The following is a 19,486-nucleotide window of genomic DNA, read 5'->3' on the forward strand; positions in this document are numbered from 1 at the left end:
ATGAGTACCGACGCAGAGATGGCCTCTTATGGCAAAGCCGGTGTATACCTCCGTAAGCCTGAGAAGGAGAGGATTGAGGCCCAAAGCAAGCCCTTCGATGCAAAGAATGCCTGCTATGTGACCGATGTTAAGGAGCTGTACCTCAAGGGTACCATTGTTGGCAGAGAAGGGGGAAAGGTCCAAGTGAAAGTCCTTGACACTGGGGAGGTAAGCCTACAACATAGGACAGAAGTCAGTTTCAAGTTGAAGTTTGTTTATTCACAATTATATTTAAAAGAAAAATTACTTCAGATGTTGCAGGAGAACTTAAAACTTGTAGTGTATTTGAGGTTTAAAAAGGCTTCTGAATTTTGTAATTTCACACATAATAATTAACATTTCCTGTTGCTGCAGGATTATTTTACTGCTGTAGTAAACTGGCTCAAATTAAGATCCTACATCTGTACAGTAAAATGTATGACTGACTTGATGATTACTAAATCAAAGCAATGTCGACACAGATTCAGTAACAGTTCTTCCAATTGATCCAAGTGTAATGTAGATTACCGACTGATTTTCAGACTAATGACTTCAAAGAAGCTGATGTCTTCGAAATGAACCCTCCAAAGTTTGACATGATTGAGGACATGGCCATGATGACCTACCTCAATGAAGCCACTGTCCTGTATAACCTCAAAGAGCGTTATGCAGCATGGATGATCTACGTAAGGAACCTATTCTACATATAAATGACTGTATATAGGTATATATACACACTCATAAGTGAACATAGGACACCACCATATAAGGGAAATCTAAAATGCCAAAACTCCAAAATGCACATGCTGTTTGTAAATTAAAAACACCTTTGCAAAAATAATATAACTGAATACAAGAAACACTTGTAAGTGTTCCATAGAAGCTCTATACAGTTGAACAGAAAAGCTGATTTTGCTAATCCCCTAACTTCCTTCCCTTCATCCAGACCTACTCCGGGCTGTTCTGTGCCACGGTGAATCCCTACAAGTGGCTCCCTGTGTACGACGAAGAGGTTGTTAACGCTTACAGAGGAAAGAAGCGCATGGAGGCTCCACCCCATATCTTCTCTGTCTCTGACAGGGCCTATCAGTTCATGTTGACGGGTATGATCTTATACATGTGGATGAACGGATAGATTGATGGATAAATAGATAGAAGCTCACACAAGCAGATATGGGCAGCCAAGGTACTAGCTGGAAACATCAATGCAATAATATTTTTTTTATTTACATCTAGTGAAAAGCGTGTGAAACACTATCCACTACTTTAAGATAATTGGCAAATGCCATAATGTATCAAAACTGTTTATATTCTTTGTTGTTTTTTTGCCTGCAGATAGGGAGAACCAGTCTATCCTGATTACGTAAGTTCTCAACTAACATCTAACATTATAGTTAGTTGGATATCATAACAATTATTAAGCATATACATGAACTATAGTAAATGAGTAAACAACTCAAAGTGTACTTTTTAGTGATTTATGTTTTGAATGTCTGACACTGAAACATGAACCTCTTATTCTCTGTCATATAAACCAGCGGAGAATCTGGTGCAGGAAAGACTGTCAACACCAAGCGTGTCATCCAATACTTTGCCACCATTGCTGTGTCTGGAGGAGAAAGGAAGAGGGCGGCAGAACCCGGCAAAATGCAGGTACAGGTGTAGGATCTTCATTTGATGACCCTGTTGCAGGACAACTTTCAATGCAATGCAGGAAATGTAAAACTTGTAGTGTGTTTTAGGTTTTAAAAGCCTTTTGAAGTTTCCACTTTGACATTTCAGACTTGATTTCGCCTTAAGAAAAATATATCAACCCCTACAAAAATGTCCATTAATTATACTGAAAAAAAATATAAATGCAATATGAAACAATTTCAAAGATTTTACTGAGTTACATTTCATATAAGGAAATCAGTCAATTGAAATAAATTCATTAGTCTCTAATCTATAGATTAGGGACTAATGAATTAGTCCCTAATCTATTTCACATTACTGGGAATACAGATATGCATCTGTTGGTTACAGATCCTCTACCTTTAAAAAAAAGTAAGGACATGGATCAGAAAACCAATCAGTATCTGGTGTGACCACCATTCACCTTATGCAGTGCAACACATCTCCTTTGCATAGAGCTGATCAGGCTGTTTATTGTGGCCTGTGGAATGTTGTCCCACTCCTCTTCAATGGTTGTGCGAAGTTGCTGGATATTGGTGTGAACTGGAACAAGCTGTCGCATATGTCGATCCAGAGCATCCCAAACATGGCATGACAATGGGCCTCAGGATCTTGTCACGGAATCTCTGTGCATTCAAATTTCCATCTATAAAATTATATTCTATTTAAACATGAGACACCTGTAGCATTGTGTTGTGTGACAAGACTGCACATTTTAGAGTGGCCTTTTATTGTCCCCAGCACAAGGTGCGCTTGTGTAATGATCATGCTGTTTAATTATCTTCTTGATATGCCAAACCTGTCAGGTGGATGGATTATTTTTGCAAAGGAGAAAAACTAACAGGGATGTAAACAGCATTTGAGAGGAATACGTTTTTTGTGTATACGGAACATTTCTGGCCTTTTTTACTTCAGTTCATGAAACATGGAACCAACACTTTACATGTTGCATTTATATTTTTGTTCAGTGTATAATCCACATAATAATTCACATTTCCTGTTGTTGCAGCATTATTTTGCTGCGGTGTCAAACTGGCTCAAATTAAGATCCTACATCTGTAGGCCAGCCATATATATAACTGCTTATTTTAAGACAGTTCCACCACTGTTGAAGAAGGGTGTTCTATAGTACTGTATGTCATGCTGTTTCTGACCAACTTGTGTTCGTCTCCCTCAGGGGTCTCTTGAAGATCAGATTATTGCTGCCAACCCTCTGCTGGAGGCTTACGGTAATGCCAAGACAGTTCGGAACGACAACTCTTCTCGTTTTGTAAGTATGGGGGACACACTTGCCATACTTAAATATTCCTTATTGATCTAGAATGACATGACAATGAAAGGCTGTACGATTGAGACCTATTCAGTATTTCCAAATGTCAGTGTTAAACGACGGTTTAGAAATAAAGGAAAGCACGATTTTCAGAGTACTGAGATGGACACCATGGCAGTTTCCTTTTGTTGACTCGTTCCCTCATTTCTAACCCCCATGCTCTACTTTAGGGTAAATTCATCAGGATTCACTTCCACAGTAATGGCAAACTGTCTAGTGCTGACATTGAGACCTGTAAGTTGGGTGGATTGTTTGTTGGATTGTTTGTCATGAATGCACAATGTCCTAAATTCACAGAGATTATGTTTTAAGGAGACCAAGCACTGAACTTTATCACCTGTTCTCTTTCAGACCTGCTGGAGAAGTCCAGAGTGACCTTCCAGCTGCCCGATGAGAGAAGCTACCACATATTCTACCAGATGATGACCAACCACAAGCCTGAGCTGATTGGTACGACAAAGTAGAAAGCTGTTTGACTATTTTTGCCATTTAGTTGACAGGGAAATTGCACCTGAATCAACATATCAGTGGTCTCATATCAATGTTTAAGTGCTACAGTGAGTTCTAAAGTTCAGGGTTGTATTACTCATGACTATTGTAATATTTCTAATTGAGATAGAGTTCCATAAACAGGGAAAGGGGATACCTAGTCAGTTGCAAAACTGAATGCATTCAACAGAAATGTGTCTTCCACATTTAACCCAACCTCTCTGAATCAGAGAGGTGTGTGGGGGGATGCCTTAATCGACATCCACGTCATCAGCGCCCGGGGAGCAGTTGTTGTTGGGGGGTTAACTGCTTTGCTCAAGGACAGAACGGCAGATTTATCCACCTTGCTGGCTCGGGGATTCGTACCAGCGACCTTTCGGTTACTGGCCCAACGCTCTTAACCACTAGGCTACTTGCATGGAGAACTACTGCATGGAGAACTACTGCACTCCAGTGGAAATTATGGGGTAAAATCAATCAAACGATCCAAGACAAAGTGACAATTCACCACTCAAATGTTGCCCTCATTTGATGACAAGTTAAATGGTATTGTGAAAGATGACATTTCCAGCCTCAGTGAGTTGGAGTCGCGCAAACCAATAAAGGTTCTTCCTGTAGTTGAATGTGTCTGTGTCATAAAGTCAGCTTCATATTCCTGTGGTATAGACTCCTAGGAGGAATAGGGAGGGGAAATTATCAAATCCATACGGTTTCATTTGACCGCTCTATTTTTCACTGCATTACATTTGTATTTTGAGTTGCATTTGGCTCCCAATGCAGATACAGTACGTCCTTTATGTCCGCACTTTCTAACCTTAATCTTCATCTCATGCAAGAGAGGAAAAGGGAGGGGGAAGTAAATTCCATCTGGTTGAACTAACTCTGTCCGGTTCTCCGTCCCCACAGAAATGACGCTCATCACCACCAACCCCTATGACTTCCCCATGATCAGCCAGGGGCAGATCAAAGTGGCCTCTATCGATGACAAAGAGGAGCTGGATGCCACAGATGTGAGTCTCTCAAACTATATACAAGAATGAATAACGCCTCTATCTCCACTGAAAAAAATGCACAATTATATGTTGTAACTTAACTCCAAGCAGTGCAGCCCCATGACAGTTTTGTTCAGTTTGAAACTCCCTGCACTTGTGATATCTCCTGTATGTGCATACACTAAGTTTAACTATGAAATTCCTGTCACTCAGGCTGCCATTGACATCCTGGGCTTCACCAATGATGAGAAGATGGGCATCTACAAGCTGACCGGCGCTGTCATGCACCACGGCAACTTACGTTTCAAGCAGAAGCAGCGTGAGGAGCAGGCCGAGCCAGATGGCACAGAGGGTGAGTCCTTTCTCCAAACACTGGAATAGACAGAATGAAACTGGTTTCTCTGTCAGAGTAACACTACATTTGTCCCTGTATATGAGTCTGATGCTCTTTCTCTCTACAGTAGCTGATAAAATCGGTTACCTCTTGGGTCTGAACTCAGCTGACATGCTGAAACTTCTGTGCTACCCCAGAGTGAAGGTTGGCAATGAGTTTGTGACCAAGGGACAGACCGTGCCTCAGGTGAGGTCTTTACATCCAAGATTACATAATTGCTACAACACCACGATTCATTTTATGTTAGATTTTTTTTAAATCAAGCTCTATACCAGCAAGACATGATCAATGTCTCACCTGTTTTTGCACAGGTGTATAACTCAGTCTCGGCTCTGGCCAAGTCCATCTATGAGCGGATGTTCTTGTGGATGGTCATCCGTATCAACCAGATGTTGGACACCAAGCAACAAAGGAACTTCTACATCGGTGTGCTCGACATTGCTGGGTTTGAGATCTTTGACGTAAGTATGTGATTATTACAGAATAAACAGTTTATGGCTTTAAGGTCTTATGACAGAAGGTGATTGAACTAATCTTCTTTGAACTTCACTAACAGTTCAACACCATGGAGCAGCTGTGTATCAACTTCACCAATGAGAAACTGCAACAGTTCTTCAACCATCACATGTTTGTCCTGGAGCAAGAGGAGTACAAGAAGGAGGGAATCATCTGGGAGTTCATTGATTTCGGCATGGACTTGGCTGCCTGCATTGAGCTTATTGAGAAGGTACGCAGACTGAGAATTCTACTTAAAAAATAATGTACTGTAGAATGGCCTACAACAGAGTTGACAGGGACGGATGTTGGAGTTGAGAGTGAATTATTATCCTTTTGATACAAGATGGCTACTATTAATCCTGCTGTTACATTTTTCATCAGCCAATGGGCATCTTCTCCATCCTTGAAGAGGAGTGCATGTTCCCCAAGGCTTCAGACACTTCCTTCAAGAACAAGCTGTATGACCAGCATATGGGCAAGAAAAACACTTTCCAGAAGCCCAAGCCTGCCAAGGGAAAGGCCGAGGCCCACTTCTCCCTGGTGCACTACGCTGGTATTGTGGACTACAACATCTGTGGCTGGCTGGACAAGAATAAAGACCCCCTGAACGACTCAGTGGTGCAGCTCTACCAGAAGTCTTCAGTCAAACTGCTGCTTCTTATCTACGTTGATTCTCCAGCTGAAGGTCATTTAACATGGTTAAATAATAGTTTTTGCCAATATTCCCGATATCAACATTACATTACACAAACTATTTGGTAGCAGTTGCAAATATATTATCTCCAAAATAAAATATGGTGTTCACCAAATCACTCATGATTTGAACTGTTTTTACAGACAGAGCATCCAAGAAGGGAGGCAAGAAAAAGGGAGGCTCCATGCAGACAGTGTCTTCCCAGTTCAGGGTGAGCTTTTCAAACTTGTATTCAAAGTTATCTGGTTAACTTATCTGGTCAACATTTTTAACGCACCTTATTGACCAGATAAGTTAATTTGTATGAATGATTTCTGAGACGGCTGTTTGGTGTGTCCCCGCCCTGCAGGAGAACTTGGGCAAGCTGATGACCAACTTGAGGAGCACTCACCCTCACTTTGTGCGCTGTCTGATCCCCAATGAGTCAAAGACTCCAGGTACAAGAAATATCGAGTGAAATACAAAATTGTAACCCAATGGTTTAGCAGCTAGTGAGATTCAGTAGCTTAAAACAAAATAAGTACCAAGTAACTACCTGTACTTACATGTGGTACAAGATAGCTGATTATAAGTTATTTCCATATTTTTACCCAGAAATAATGGCACTTACATCACCACAATGTAATTGTAGCCCTTACAATGTTTCAGTGTTTCTTAGCTTTAACGATATTTTGTGTTTTTCAGGTCTGATGGAGAACTTCCTGGTTATCCACCAGCTAAGGTGTAACGGTGTACTGGAGGGTATCAGGATCTGTAGAAAGGGGTTCCCCAGCAGAATCCCCTATGGTGACTTCAAGCAGAGGTACCCTTTAGAAATGTCATCTATCTAACATGGCTCCATGTTAACTTTAGAATATAACTGAATTTGACAAAATAATAAGAAACTCAGAAACTCTTTCATTCTGAGATCTTAAAAGATTACATTCTGAAATCTTAAAATATTACATTCTGAGATTTAATAAATACAGACCAAAACAATGTTTGGCATCAATTGGCCTATGCTAGAGTTCATAAAAGAAGAATGGCTAGAATGTTCAGCTGATTTCATAAACAGTGGTAGAACTGTGACACAGCAACAGAATAGCTTTGTTTGCCCACAACTTAAAAACTGACAGTTGCCAGTCTCTCCTAATCCAGGTACAAAGTACTGAATCCCAGTGTTATCCCAGAAGGAACATTTATGGACAACAAGAAGGCTTCTGAGAATCTGCTTGGGTCAATCAATGTGGCACACGAGCAGTACAAGTTTGGACACACCAAGGTCAGGGTTCAAATACACTCAGGAAAGCAAACACAAAACATAAGTAAAACAACAATGTAAATGCTAACCACTCAACGCCTTTTTACAATACATCTTGCCGTGTTGATCCCTCATTTAAATTCAACCCTGCTTTCTGACTTTTGATGACATCCATTGATAATGTTGACCTATTCTCAGGTGTTCTTAGTTCTTACCGGTGTCTCGGGCATTTACCTTCCTGTTACCTTCCTGTTACATGCGCTCAGGTGTTCTTCAAAGCTGGTCTGCTGGGTGTCCTGGAGGAGATGCGAGACGAGAGACTGGCCTCTCTGGTCTGCATGATACAGTCTCTGTGTCGTGGGTTCGTCATGAGGAAGGAGTTTGTGAAGATGATGGAGCGGAGGTGAGGGATAGAAGATATCTCAAGATAAAGGCTCATCCAAATTCATCTAACAGGGTTGCAGTGGTTTCCATTTCATCTCCAACGATTCCAGGGATCAAATTGTTATATTCACCTTAAATTTACAAATCCTATACTTTTTTTGATTCATTAATTGAATTTCACTTTATTTTCTCTGAGGAGCTGGAACGTTGTCCTGTAAATAACATATTATTATTATTTAGCCATAACACTCACCAAGATCCCTGTTTCCTGTTGTTCAGAGAGGCTGTCTTCACCATCAAATACAACATTCGCTCATTCATGAATGTTAAACACTGGCCATGGATGAAGGTGTATTACAAGATCAAGCCACTGCTGAAGAGTGCTGAGACTGAGAAGGAGCTAGCCAACATGAAGGAGGACATTGAGAAGTGCAAAATCGCCCTGACCAAGGCTGAGGCCCGCAAGACAGAGCTTGAGGAGAAGATGGTGACCGTTCTGCAGGAGAGGAATGACCTGACGCTCCAAGTTGCATCTGTGAGCATCTGTCAAGTGCCTGGCTTGATTGCCCATATTTTATTGAAGACGATGGACAGGAGGTGTGCACTGATTTAATTAATGTCTGCCTATTTTTCTATCATTGTGAAACCAGGAATCAGAGAATCTGACTGATGCTGAGGAGAGGTGCGAGGGGCTGATCAAGAGCAAGATCCAGCTGGAGGCCAAACTCAAAGAGACGACCGAAAGGCTGGAGGATGAGGAGGAGATGAATGCTGAGCTGACCTCCAAGAAGAGGAAGCTGGAGGATGAGTGTTCGGAGTTGAAGAAGGACATTGATGACCTGGAGCTCACCCTGGCCAAAGTGGAGAAGGAGAAACACGCCACTGAAAACAAGGTCTAAAATGTTGACATAGCTGAACGATAGTAGAATCAAACCAAAGCTAAACAATGATTGAAACTAACCACACAACTTACATACAAATGTTGTTGTGGCTGTGTTCAGGTCAAAAATCTGACTGAGGAGATGGCCTCTCAAGATGAGAGCGTTGCCAAGCTGACCAAGGAGAAGAAAGCCCTCCAAGAGGCCCACCAGCAGACACTGGACGACCTGCAGGCAGAGGAGGACAAAGTCAACACTCTGACCAAGGCCAAGGCCAAGCTGGAACAGCAAGTTGATGACGTGAGTGGAGTCACACTTTATCGAGTCATGGATTTATATATTGTTAGATTATACATTTAGCTAGGCCATGGCATAATCATTGATTGTTTAAAATTAACTGACACAAGTATCTTAACATGTAGCTTGAGACTTCTCTGGAGCAAGAAAAGAGGCTCCGTATGGACTTTGAGAGAGCCAAGAGAAAGCTGGAGGGAGACCTGAAACTAGCCCAGGAATCCATAATGGACCTGGAGAATGACAAGCAGCAGTCTGAAGAAAAGATCAAAAAGTATATTACTTTTTTTTTCTGTAGTTAGGAGTTTGAAAGACTCTTTTAAATGAAAAAATGACTGCTGAGTAGTGATGCATTTATCTTACCATAGGAAGGACTTTGAGACCAGCCAGCTCCTCAGCATGATTGAGGATGAGCAGTCTCTGGGTGGTCAGCTGCAGAAGAATATCAAGGAACTCCAGGTACAGTAGAGTATCTAACCCCGGCTTCAGTATAGTATTCCATATATTACTAGATGTTCTAGATACTAGATTTTCAAAATACTACATGTTCTAGAGACTACATATTCTAGATACTAGATGTCAGTCTTACGTATTTAGCAACTTTCTGTTGTTGTAATAAAACAACAATAAAACATAGTATAAATACACAACTATCCAGCCTATTTTTTTTTTTTTGCAAGGTCAGTTTAAATTTCCCCATCCTAAACCCCCTCCCTTGTTTTAGGCTCGTATTGAGGAGATGGAGGAGGATATTGAGGCTGAGCATTCTGCCAGGGCAAAGGTTGAGAAGCAGAGGGCCGATCTCTCCAGGGAACTTGAGGAGATCAGTGATAGGCTGGAGGAAGCTGGAGGAGCCATTGCTGCTCAGATCGAGATGAACAAGAAGCGTGAGGCTGAGTTCCAGAAACTGAGACGCGACCTCGAGGAGTCGACCCTGCAGCACGAGGCCACAGCCGCAGTCCTGAGGAAGAAGCAGGCTGACAGTGTGGCGGAGCTCGGAGAGCAGATTGACAACCTGCAGCGTGTCAAGCAGAAACTGGAGAAGGAGAAGAGCGAGTACAAGATGGAGATTGATGACCTCTCCAGCAACATGGAGGCTGTCACCAAGACTAAGGTGGGTATTTGAATCAAACCCCAAATACTCAACATGAATGGATGAATGGAATGCTGCCAGACAGCAGAATTGCATCCAGCTCTAAAGTTGGACACATTTGTAAGCGCACCACAGCTTCAACTTAGTGGGTTAATCCTATAGGCATATAGGGTAGTGCAATGACCTCGAAAGTGCAGGGCTGGAGTAGCATCGCTCCCAAATTACTATCTACAAAACCCTACTCCAATACAGAAATGTATACAAGCTGTACACCATAAGAATGTAAAATAAAAATGACATATCTATATTTCACTAACAGGGCAATCTGGAGAAGATGTGCCGTACTATTGAGGATCAGCTGAGTGAGCTCAAGACTGGGAACGATGAGAACCTTCGCCAGATCAACGACATCAGTGGACATAGGGCCAGACTCCTGACTGAGAACGGTACCCACAACAATGACCAACACATTTTCCATACATAATCTAAATCAGTACCCAACAACATGTGTTAGGGGCTATTGTACAAGGCTACAGTATTTTTAAGAACAGAAGAATTTACAATGTGTATTCTCATCCCTTACAGGTGAGTTTGGCCGCCAGCTGGAAGAGAAGGGAGCTTTGGTGTTTCAGCTGACCAGAGGCAAGCAGGCCTTCACACAGCAGGTGGAGGAGCTAAAGAGGCAGATTGAGGAGGAGGTCAAAGTAAGGGAGTCAAAATGCTCTACCAAGCACAGAGCATAGAGTCAAATGCCTCTTGTCATGTTTATAATAACTAAACCATCCTCAGCAATGTATTACTGTAACCTGTTTTGCTATCTTTCACTCAGGCTAAGAATTCCCTGGCCCATGGTGTCCAGTCTGCCCGCCATGACTGTGACCTTCTGAGGGAGCAGTTTGAGTTGGAGCAAGAGGCCAAGGCAGAACTGCAACGCTGCATGTCTAAGGCCAACAGCGAGGTGGCTCAGTGGAGGACCAAGTATGAGACGGATGCCATCCAGCGCACAGAGGAGCTTGAGGAGGCCAAGTAAGCAGTTACACTTGAAAAAAACCCTCTTATTATAACTATGATCCTAAATGTGCGCATCTTCACACCTTCCTAATTTCACTTAGTTATGAGGCATCATGTTTATATGATACGTTTGTCTGAATACCTGTGGAAGCATTCAAATATGAACTCTTTCCTGTCTAACAGGAAGAAGCTGGCGCAGCGTCTGCAGGACGCTGAGGAAATGATTGAGGCAACCAACTCAAAGTGTGCTTCGCTGGAGAAGACCAAGCAAAGGCTGCTGGGAGAGGTGGAGGACATCATGATTGATGTAGAGAGGGCCAACGCTATGGCTGGCAACCTTGATAAGAAGCAGAGGAACTTCGACAAGGTGAAAAAGAACACTTCACACACTATACTGACTTTTGAAATGTGCTATTAAATGGACTGGAAAAATAAATAGCAACAACACAACAACAACAACAAATCTGATAGGCATTATCAGTATGATCCTGCTGGTCATCTATGAACATCTTGGCCATGTTCTGTTATAATCTCCACTCGGCACAGCCAGAAGAGGACTGGCCACCCCTCATAGCCTGGTTCCTCTCTAGGTTTCTTCCTAGATTCTGGCCTTTCTAGGGAGTTTTTCCTAGCCACCGTGCTTCTACACCTGCATTGCTTGCTGTTTGGGGGTTTAGGCTGGGTTTCTGTACAGCACTTTGAGATATCAGCTGATGTAAGGAGGGCTTTATAAATACATTTGATTGATTGATGTGTCTCCAGTGATCATAATGTATCATGGCTTATTTCTGATTAGAAGGTAAAGCTGCATCAAGAATAAACTGTTAAATCCCATAAAATCCAATAGGTTCTGGCTGAGTGGAAGCAGAAGTATGAGGTGGGCCAGGCTGAACTGGAAGGAGCTCAGAAGGAGGCTCGTTCTATGAGCACAGAGCTCTTCAAGATGAAGAACTCATATGAGGAGGCTCTGGATCAGCTGGAGACTCTGAAGAGAGAGAACAAAAACCTCCAACGTGAGTAAACAACAGGAGTTGATTATTTGGCCCACTTGGAGTGTACAGTTTACAATCACTTTTTTATTGTTATCAGTTATAGCTGTGTTCTTTTGAAACATCTATGGTAGCAAAAGGCTTTTATGCAAAGCTGTATGATATTGAGCAACATTCACAAATCTCCCTGTTCTAAACCATTTCTCTGTGTTTGTGCAGAAGAGATCTCTGACCTGACTGAACAGATCGGAGAGACAAGCAAGAGCATCCATGAGCTGGAAAAGTCCAAGAAGACTGTGGAGATGGAGAATTCTGAGATCCAGACCGCTCTGGAGGAGGCTGAAGTGAGCAGATATGATACATCATTATGTAGTTGAATAATTAAACAGAATGAGAGCTACAGTGCTGTTCAGTACTCCTGTATTGGTACTTTTTGTAGTAATATAGCTTCCAGTTCTTCACTAGGTGGTGCGCTCCTCGGAATAGCGGACGTGCATAAAGATGGCGGTCTCCATGTAGTTACCACAAATTACCCTCCGTCACTCATTTTTTGTATCTGCATTACCGGTGCATCAAGTCTGACACCAACAGGCTCTTGAACAGCTTCTATCCCCAAGCACTACGACTGATAAATAGCTACACGGACTATCTGAGTTTACCATTTATCTTTATTGACCTTTTATTTCAATCTTTGCACACTCACAGGACCCTACCCACTCTCACTGACTCTACACACCCACTCACATACTTTATTATATATTTTTTATTTAACCTATATTTAACTAGGCAAGTCAGTTAAGAACAAATTCTTATTTACAATGACGGCCTACACCGGCCAAACCCGGACGACACTGGGCCAGTTGTGCGCCGCCCTATGGGACTACCAATCACGTCCGGTTGGGATACAGCCTGGATTCAAACCAGGGTGTCTGTAGTGAGGCCTCAAGCACTGAGATGCAGTGCCTTAGACCGCTGCGCCACTCGGGAGCATACAAGCTGCTGCTACTCTGTTTATCTTATATCCTGTTGCCTAGTCACCTTACCCTATACCCTATACATATCTACTTCCATCACCCCAGTATCCCTGCACATGTAAATATGGTATTGAATTTTAAAGTTTTTTATATTTCTTGTATATAGTCTGTTTACTTACTTTTATTGTGTATTCATATTTCCTATTCTTATTTCTCATGTGTTTTTTTCTAGTAATACATTGTTATTCATTATTGCATTGTTGGGTTTTGAGTTTGCAAGAAAGGCATTTTACTGTACTTGTGCATGTGACTTTAAAACTTGAAACATTAGCACAGTATACATGATCCTGATTCTAGCTCCCAGACATCAGCATTTATATATATATATATATATATTATTATATATATTTTTTAAAGTAGATTGTGTTGATTTATGTTGTGCGCCATAGTTTTAAAAACTAGGATTGTAGTGTTAGAACAATGATGTCATATCTGTGTTCTGCCATCTTTATGCACATTGTGAAGAGTGGGCACTTTTTGATTTATGCAACTGCTTTAGGTCTTATAAACACAAAAGTAAGAGACAATTGTTACTTTTAGCTGTCTCCAAGTCTAATGTTTTAATTGCTGGGATAACCTCCGATGTCAAGCATTCTGTGACAAATCACTTTTATTTGTCCAGGGAACACTGGAGCACGAGGAATCCAAGATTCTGCGTGTGCAGCTGGAGCTGAACCAGATCAAGGGTGAGGTGGACAGGAAGCTGGCAGAGAAGGACGAGGAGATGGAGCAGATCAAAAAGAACAGCCAGCGGATTATAGAATCCATGCAGAACACACTGGACTCTGAGGTCCGCAGCAGGAGCGACGCCCTGAGGGTGAAGAAGAAGATGGATGGAGACCTGAATGAGATGGAGATGCAGCTGAGCCACGCCAATAGACAGGCCATTGAGGCCACGAAACAGCTGAGAAATGTCCAGGGACAACTTAAGGTAAAGAATGTCAAAACTTGTGACTGATTTGTTAAGGGTCAAAGATTAATCAAGCAATGTAATAAAGTAGAAAAGCAGTCACATTTTTCATAAAGACAACATTCACACGTCCTAATACTCTGTCGTTTTGAATTCCAGGATGCCCAATTGCTCCTTGATGACGCTGTCCGTGAGTCAGAAGACATGAAGGAGCAGGCCGCCATGGTGGAACGCAGGAACGGTCTGATGATGGCAGAGATTGAGGAGCTGAGGGCTGCTCTGGAGCAGACTGAGAGAGGCCGCAAAGTGGCTGAGCAAGAGCTGGTGGACGCCAGTGAGCGTGTGGGACTGCTCCACTCTCAGGTACGGGTCTGGTCACTCATTGGCAGTGTGAGATGATATGAGGAATATGCCTAGAAAGCCGTACTACTATGGCTGACCCTGTAAAACAATACATTTCACAGCACCTATCCAGTGTATGTGACTACATTATTTGGGGATAAGGTAAAAAGGGACGAGACAGTGATTTCATAAATCTAAAGATTTTTCAGGGAGTATATCTGCACTTGGGGAGACAAATAGAACTTCCACTTAATGGAACCAAATTAAACAGTTGTCTCTACAGGTTTTTAGAAATGTATAAAAAATAGAAAAACATAAATACCTTATTTACATAAGTTTTCAGACCCTTTGCTATGATACTCGAAATTGAGCTCAGGTACATCCTGTTTCCATTGATCATCCTTGATGTTTTACCGACTTGAATGGAGTCCACTTGTGGTAAATTCAATTGATTGGGCATGATTTGAAAAGGCACACACCTGTCTATATAAGGTCCCACAGTTGACAGTGCATGTCAGAGAAAAAAACAAGCCATGAGGTCAAAGGAATTGTCTGTAGAGCTCCGAAACAGGATTGTGTCGAGGCACAGATCTAGGGAAGGGTACCAAAAAATGTTTTGCAGCATTGAAGACCCCCAAGAATACAGTGGCCTTCATCATTCTTAAATGGAAGAAGTTTGAAACCACCAAGACTCTTCCTAGAGCTGGCCACTCAGCCAAACTGAGCAATCGTGGGAGAAGGGCCTAGGTCAGGGAGTGACCAAGAACCTGATTGTCACTGACAGAGCTCCAGAGTTCCTCTGTGGAGATGGGAGAACATTCCAGAAAGACAACCATCTCTGCAGCACTCCACCAATCAGGCCTTCATGGTGGAGTTGCCAGACGGAAGCCTCTCCTCAGTGAAAGGCACATGACAGCCCACTTGGAGTTTGCCAAAAGGCACCTAAAGACTCTCAATCTTGTTTCTCATGGTCTATCTGGTCTGATTAAACCAAGATTGAACTCTTTGGCCTGGATGCCAAGCATCACGTCTGGAGGAAACCTGGCAACCTCCCTACGGTGAATGGTGGTGGCTGCAGGGATGTTTTTTAGCGGCAGGGACTGGGAGACTAGTCAGAATCGAGGGAAAGATGTACGGAGCAAAGTACAGAGAGATCCTTGATAAAAATCTACTCCAGAGCGCTCAGGACCTCAGATTGGGTCGAAGGTTCACCTTCTAACAGGACAACAACCCTGAGCACACAGCCAAGACAATGCAGGAGTGGCTTCAGGACAAGTCCTTGAATGTACTTGAGTGGAGAAACTCCCCAAATACAGGTGTGCCAAGCTTGTAGCGTTATACCCAAGAAGACTCGAGACTGTAATCGCTGCCAAAGGTGCTTCAACAAAGTACTTAGTAAAGGGTCTGAATACTTATGTAAATGTGATATTTCAGTTTTTTTTTTTATTATAAATTAGCAAAAAAATCTAAACAACAGTTTTTACTTTGTCATTATGGAGAATTGTGTGTAGATTGAGGGGGGGGGGGGATTTTAGAATATGGCTGTAATGTAACAAAATGTGGAAAACATCAAGGTGTCTGAATACTTTCCGTATGCGCTGTACATCCATGCCATTTCAGATACTATAGCATACTTGATAAAGTACATTAAAGGAAATGAATTACCTAAATACTTGATTAAAAGCCCCTTTTTTAATATTTTTTCTTTTAACAATCTTAGCATTGAAGAGATTGATTTATGGAGATTGATTTCCATAGTTTCCATGGTGTGACTAGTATATTGTCTTGAGATAAGGCGTTTCAGCCAGTCATTGATTGATCTATATTTCCTCCTCCAGAACACCAACCTTCTGAACACTAAGAAGAAGCTGGAGGCTGACCTGGTGCAGGTGCAAGGAGAGGTGGACGACATCATCCAGGAGGTCAGAAACGCAGAAGAGAAGGCCAAGAAGGCCATCACTGATGTGAGTCCATATGTTTGGCCAAAACACAGTACAAGGTCTCCAGGCTAACCACATGAAAGTGTTTGATCTGTACCAAATTCTAACTATCATTTTTTTTCATAAGATTTTATGAGTGCAACAGTTAATAACAGCAGAATAACTAAGTCAAGACATGTGGTTATCAGATCATTACAGGAAAACCTGTCTGTGTTGCCATAAGGTCTCACCTTCATTAAACCTATTTAATGATATTTCAGGCGGCCATGATGGCTGAGGAGCTGAAGAAGGAGCAGGACACCAGCTCTCACCTGGAGAGGATGAAGAAGAACCTGGAGGTCACAGTCAAGGACCTGCAGCACCGCCTGGATGAGGCAGAAAATCTGGCCATGAAGGGAGGCAAGAAGCAGCTCCAGAAACTGGAGTCCAGGGTGAGTTATTCAGGCATTTAGAAGATGGGGTAAACAATTTGCTTTCAATAACCCATGTGGATAATAATACTGTCATTATCATTAGAAACTCTCCCATTAAATTTGCAAAAAGGACATAGGAAGAGACTCAACTATCACATAGTCTTTGTATCTGAACAAAGTCTGTTAACTTTCATCAACACCATTTCTTTACGTTAGCCTGGAGGAATCTACCTCTATTTATTTGCAGTGATTTGAAACTGATTCCTCCTCGTAAAAAACATGACCATTTCATCTGTGAAGGTACGTGAGCTGGAGGCTGAGGTGGAGTCCGAGCAGAGAAGAGGTGTAGACGCAGTTAAGGGAGTCCGCAAGTACGAGCGCAGAGTCAAGGAGCTCACATACCAAGTAAGAAAAGCACCTTAACACACAGTAATACAGACAGATGTGTATGAAAGGATGGACACTGATACATCTTCTTCCGCCCACAGACTGAGGAGGACAATAAAAATGTTAGCAGACTTCAGGATCTAGTAGAAAAGCTGCAGCTTAAAGTGAAGGCCTACAAGAGGCAGGCTGAGGAAGCGGTGAGTTAGGCCTAAAATTAATAGCAAGTATAATGGTTTTAGCCTGTATTAAGTTGTGTAGCGGACTTGGCCATAGTAAGCAATGCATGAAACAAATATGCCATCCTGAATAAATCACTGATGTTGTTCTTTGTCCCTCCTCCCAGGAGGAACAAGCCAACCAGCACATGTCTAAGTTCCGTAAGGTTCAGCATGAGCTGGAGGAGGCTGAGGAACGCGCTGACATTGCAGAGTCCCAGGTCAACAAGCTCAGAGTCAAGAGCCGTGACTCCGGAAAGGTAAAGATCTGCTTTTAAACCTACACCTGAATAATGTTCAAGACTTCATCATCATCAATAAAGGCTGTCACAGACTCAGATTAAACCTAATTCTAATTCAAAACAAATAATAGTTTGGCTGCATTAACACAGCCAAAATCATTATTGGACGCAATTAAAGGAGCTATATGTAACCATTCCACCTGTCAATTACAATATAAATCCACAAGAGCAAAACATACCTTTTAGAAGGCCGCATATCACTTTTACAGCTAATTAGCATTTTTACTGTGACTAGCTGGTCCGGCTTTTGTTGTGTACGACTTCCCGAATTATGATTGGTTATCGTTTGAGACGTTCACAACAACAGCAGAAACATTAGCAGTACAAACTTCTTAACGGCTCTGCAACTGAACTTTTTAGGATTATGACCATGGAGAAGAAGTACTAAGGGTTTCTAAGCAATGTTCTTAAAAAAACATGAAGAAATTGAATTTAAGGTTAATGTTACTTTAATCTTAATTTTAAAAGATCAGAGGCCTTTCATTCCAAGTAAATTTTCATGTAACCACAATTGTAGTTATTGGTGATCTTGAGCCCAGAACTGGATATACTCATTAATATCTATTACTTTCTCTTACAGGCCAAAGAAGAGTAAACCTATTTTATTTTAAATAGAGAACTTGGACTGAACAATTCTTAAGACAGCCGTACATTATTCTAGCTACTACAAGGCAGAGAAACCAGGCCAGGGGCTGGGTGGTCAGTGGGGGTACTGGTTTTTCGTTATTTTTTCCCCTTGTCATTTGGTTTTTGTGTTGTTTTGTTGTCCATTTTGTTTTGATGCGTGTTGTTGTGGTTGTATGCTCCTTAATAAAACACATTTGAAATGTATAAACATATGTATAGTACCCTTGGTGACTTTGTAAATTCACTTTACATTATAAAAAAAACTGTTAAATTAACATTTTACATGACTAGGAAACATCTTAGAAATGTAGGCCTATAAAGAAATGCAATATTATCCGAAAGCTGTGATGTAACAATTAGATTAGATTCAACCACTGACTCCACACTGTTCTGAAGGCACATTATAAGTATAATATTTAAGTGGTAATGCCAGAGAAGCCGGAGTTTGGAGGATATATTGGCAAGGGTGTTGTTGGGCCCCAGATGAAGTTATTTGATTTAATTTATTCATACTATTTCATCCTTCCACAAGATATAGTCCCGACACAAATCTCGGGTTGCTACCCAAGCCGGCTGGTCGTTCGTTCTATGGGTTCAGTTGCTATAGACGCGACCCAGTCGTTCAGTCTTTTTGTTCTGTATCTATAGACGCGACCCAGTCATTCGTTCTAAATGTTCCATACTGGCTGGTAACGTCATTATCCCTTGCTTGATAGCTAGCCAACTACTGCTAACTTACAGTCATATCAAAACATACAGCAAAGTAGCCACATTTGCATTTGTTTAAGCTGTTTTCTAGTGACATTTATTTGAATAAATCCATAACAATGAGCTAATGAGGCGCGATTTCGCCTGGCATAGAACATTTGCTGACTCGACAGGACACTGTTGTTCAAAGGAGCTAGCCAACAACACAGCTAACACAATCACTTCAAACTGGAAAGACTGCAAACTAGCTTCACTTAGTTTGACCTTTTTTTCAATTTACATTTCTTTGTATGTATCCATAAAATGACTCCAGCTGATTCATGATTTCGACTGGCTGATAAACGCAGCCTGCCTGTTTGTCTCGTCCAGACTCCCGACACGTTCATTACTATGGGACAGCTGGAGATCTAATCTGAATATTGAAACAATGTTGCAAATGTCGGAGAGACAGACAGCAAGGGTTATACAAATCTCCGCTGTTGAAAACGAAATGTTAGTCTAAAAGAAATGTGAGATAATGTCTAGATGCTTTTTATAGTGGAGATCAAGTTTATAAATTGCTTGGCTGGGTTGATGAGACAGTGGATTGCCCAGTCAGATGGAACAGAGTAAATAGGCATTTTAAAGTCA

The 19,486-nt window shown here is 41.8% G+C and overlaps 1 protein-coding gene across 1 annotated transcript; it reads left to right on the top strand.

Annotated features, from left to right (window-relative positions):
• Window positions 1-18,200, top strand: LOC120025670 (myosin heavy chain, fast skeletal muscle-like). Its single transcript, XM_038970220.1, has 39 exons — window positions 1-207; window positions 561-704; window positions 965-1,121; window positions 1,354-1,381; window positions 1,557-1,671; window positions 2,870-2,962; window positions 3,193-3,256; window positions 3,374-3,472; window positions 4,418-4,521; window positions 4,717-4,855; window positions 4,965-5,083; window positions 5,209-5,358; window positions 5,454-5,624; window positions 5,777-6,080; window positions 6,233-6,300; window positions 6,439-6,526; window positions 6,774-6,891; window positions 7,227-7,350; window positions 7,596-7,732; window positions 7,993-8,248; window positions 8,364-8,606; window positions 8,715-8,891; window positions 9,014-9,159; window positions 9,254-9,344; window positions 9,610-9,999; window positions 10,298-10,424; window positions 10,564-10,682; window positions 10,808-11,004; window positions 11,173-11,356; window positions 11,837-12,002; window positions 12,198-12,322; window positions 13,635-13,943; window positions 14,082-14,285; window positions 16,103-16,228; window positions 16,465-16,635; window positions 16,918-17,022; window positions 17,106-17,201; window positions 17,348-17,479; window positions 18,102-18,200. Exons 1-39 carry the CDS (start codon window positions 1-3, stop codon window positions 18,114-18,116), a joined length of 5,808 nt encoding a protein of 1,935 aa, XP_038826148.1. The 3' UTR covers window positions 18,117-18,200.
• The last annotated feature ends 1,286 nt before the right edge of the window (window positions 18,201-19,486 follow it).

This window comes from Salvelinus namaycush, chromosome 31 (assembly GCF_016432855.1).
Source record: "Salvelinus namaycush isolate Seneca chromosome 31, SaNama_1.0, whole genome shotgun sequence".
Taxonomy (NCBI): Eukaryota; Metazoa; Chordata; class Actinopteri; order Salmoniformes; family Salmonidae; genus Salvelinus; species Salvelinus namaycush.

Bases quoted from the DNA above. Each gene is read 5' to 3' on its own strand.
- LOC120025670 (XM_038970220.1), top strand. From the start codon at position 1: ATGAGTACCGACGCAGAGATGGCCTCTTATGGCAAAGCCGGTGTATAC. The intron at 8,607-8,714 runs GTCTAAAATGTT...GGCTGTGTTCAG, and splicing joins AACACGCCACTGAAAACAAG to GTCAAAAATCTGACTGAGGA. The intron at 10,683-10,807 runs GTAAGGGAGTCA...TCTTTCACTCAG, and splicing joins AGATTGAGGAGGAGGTCAAA to GCTAAGAATTCCCTGGCCCA.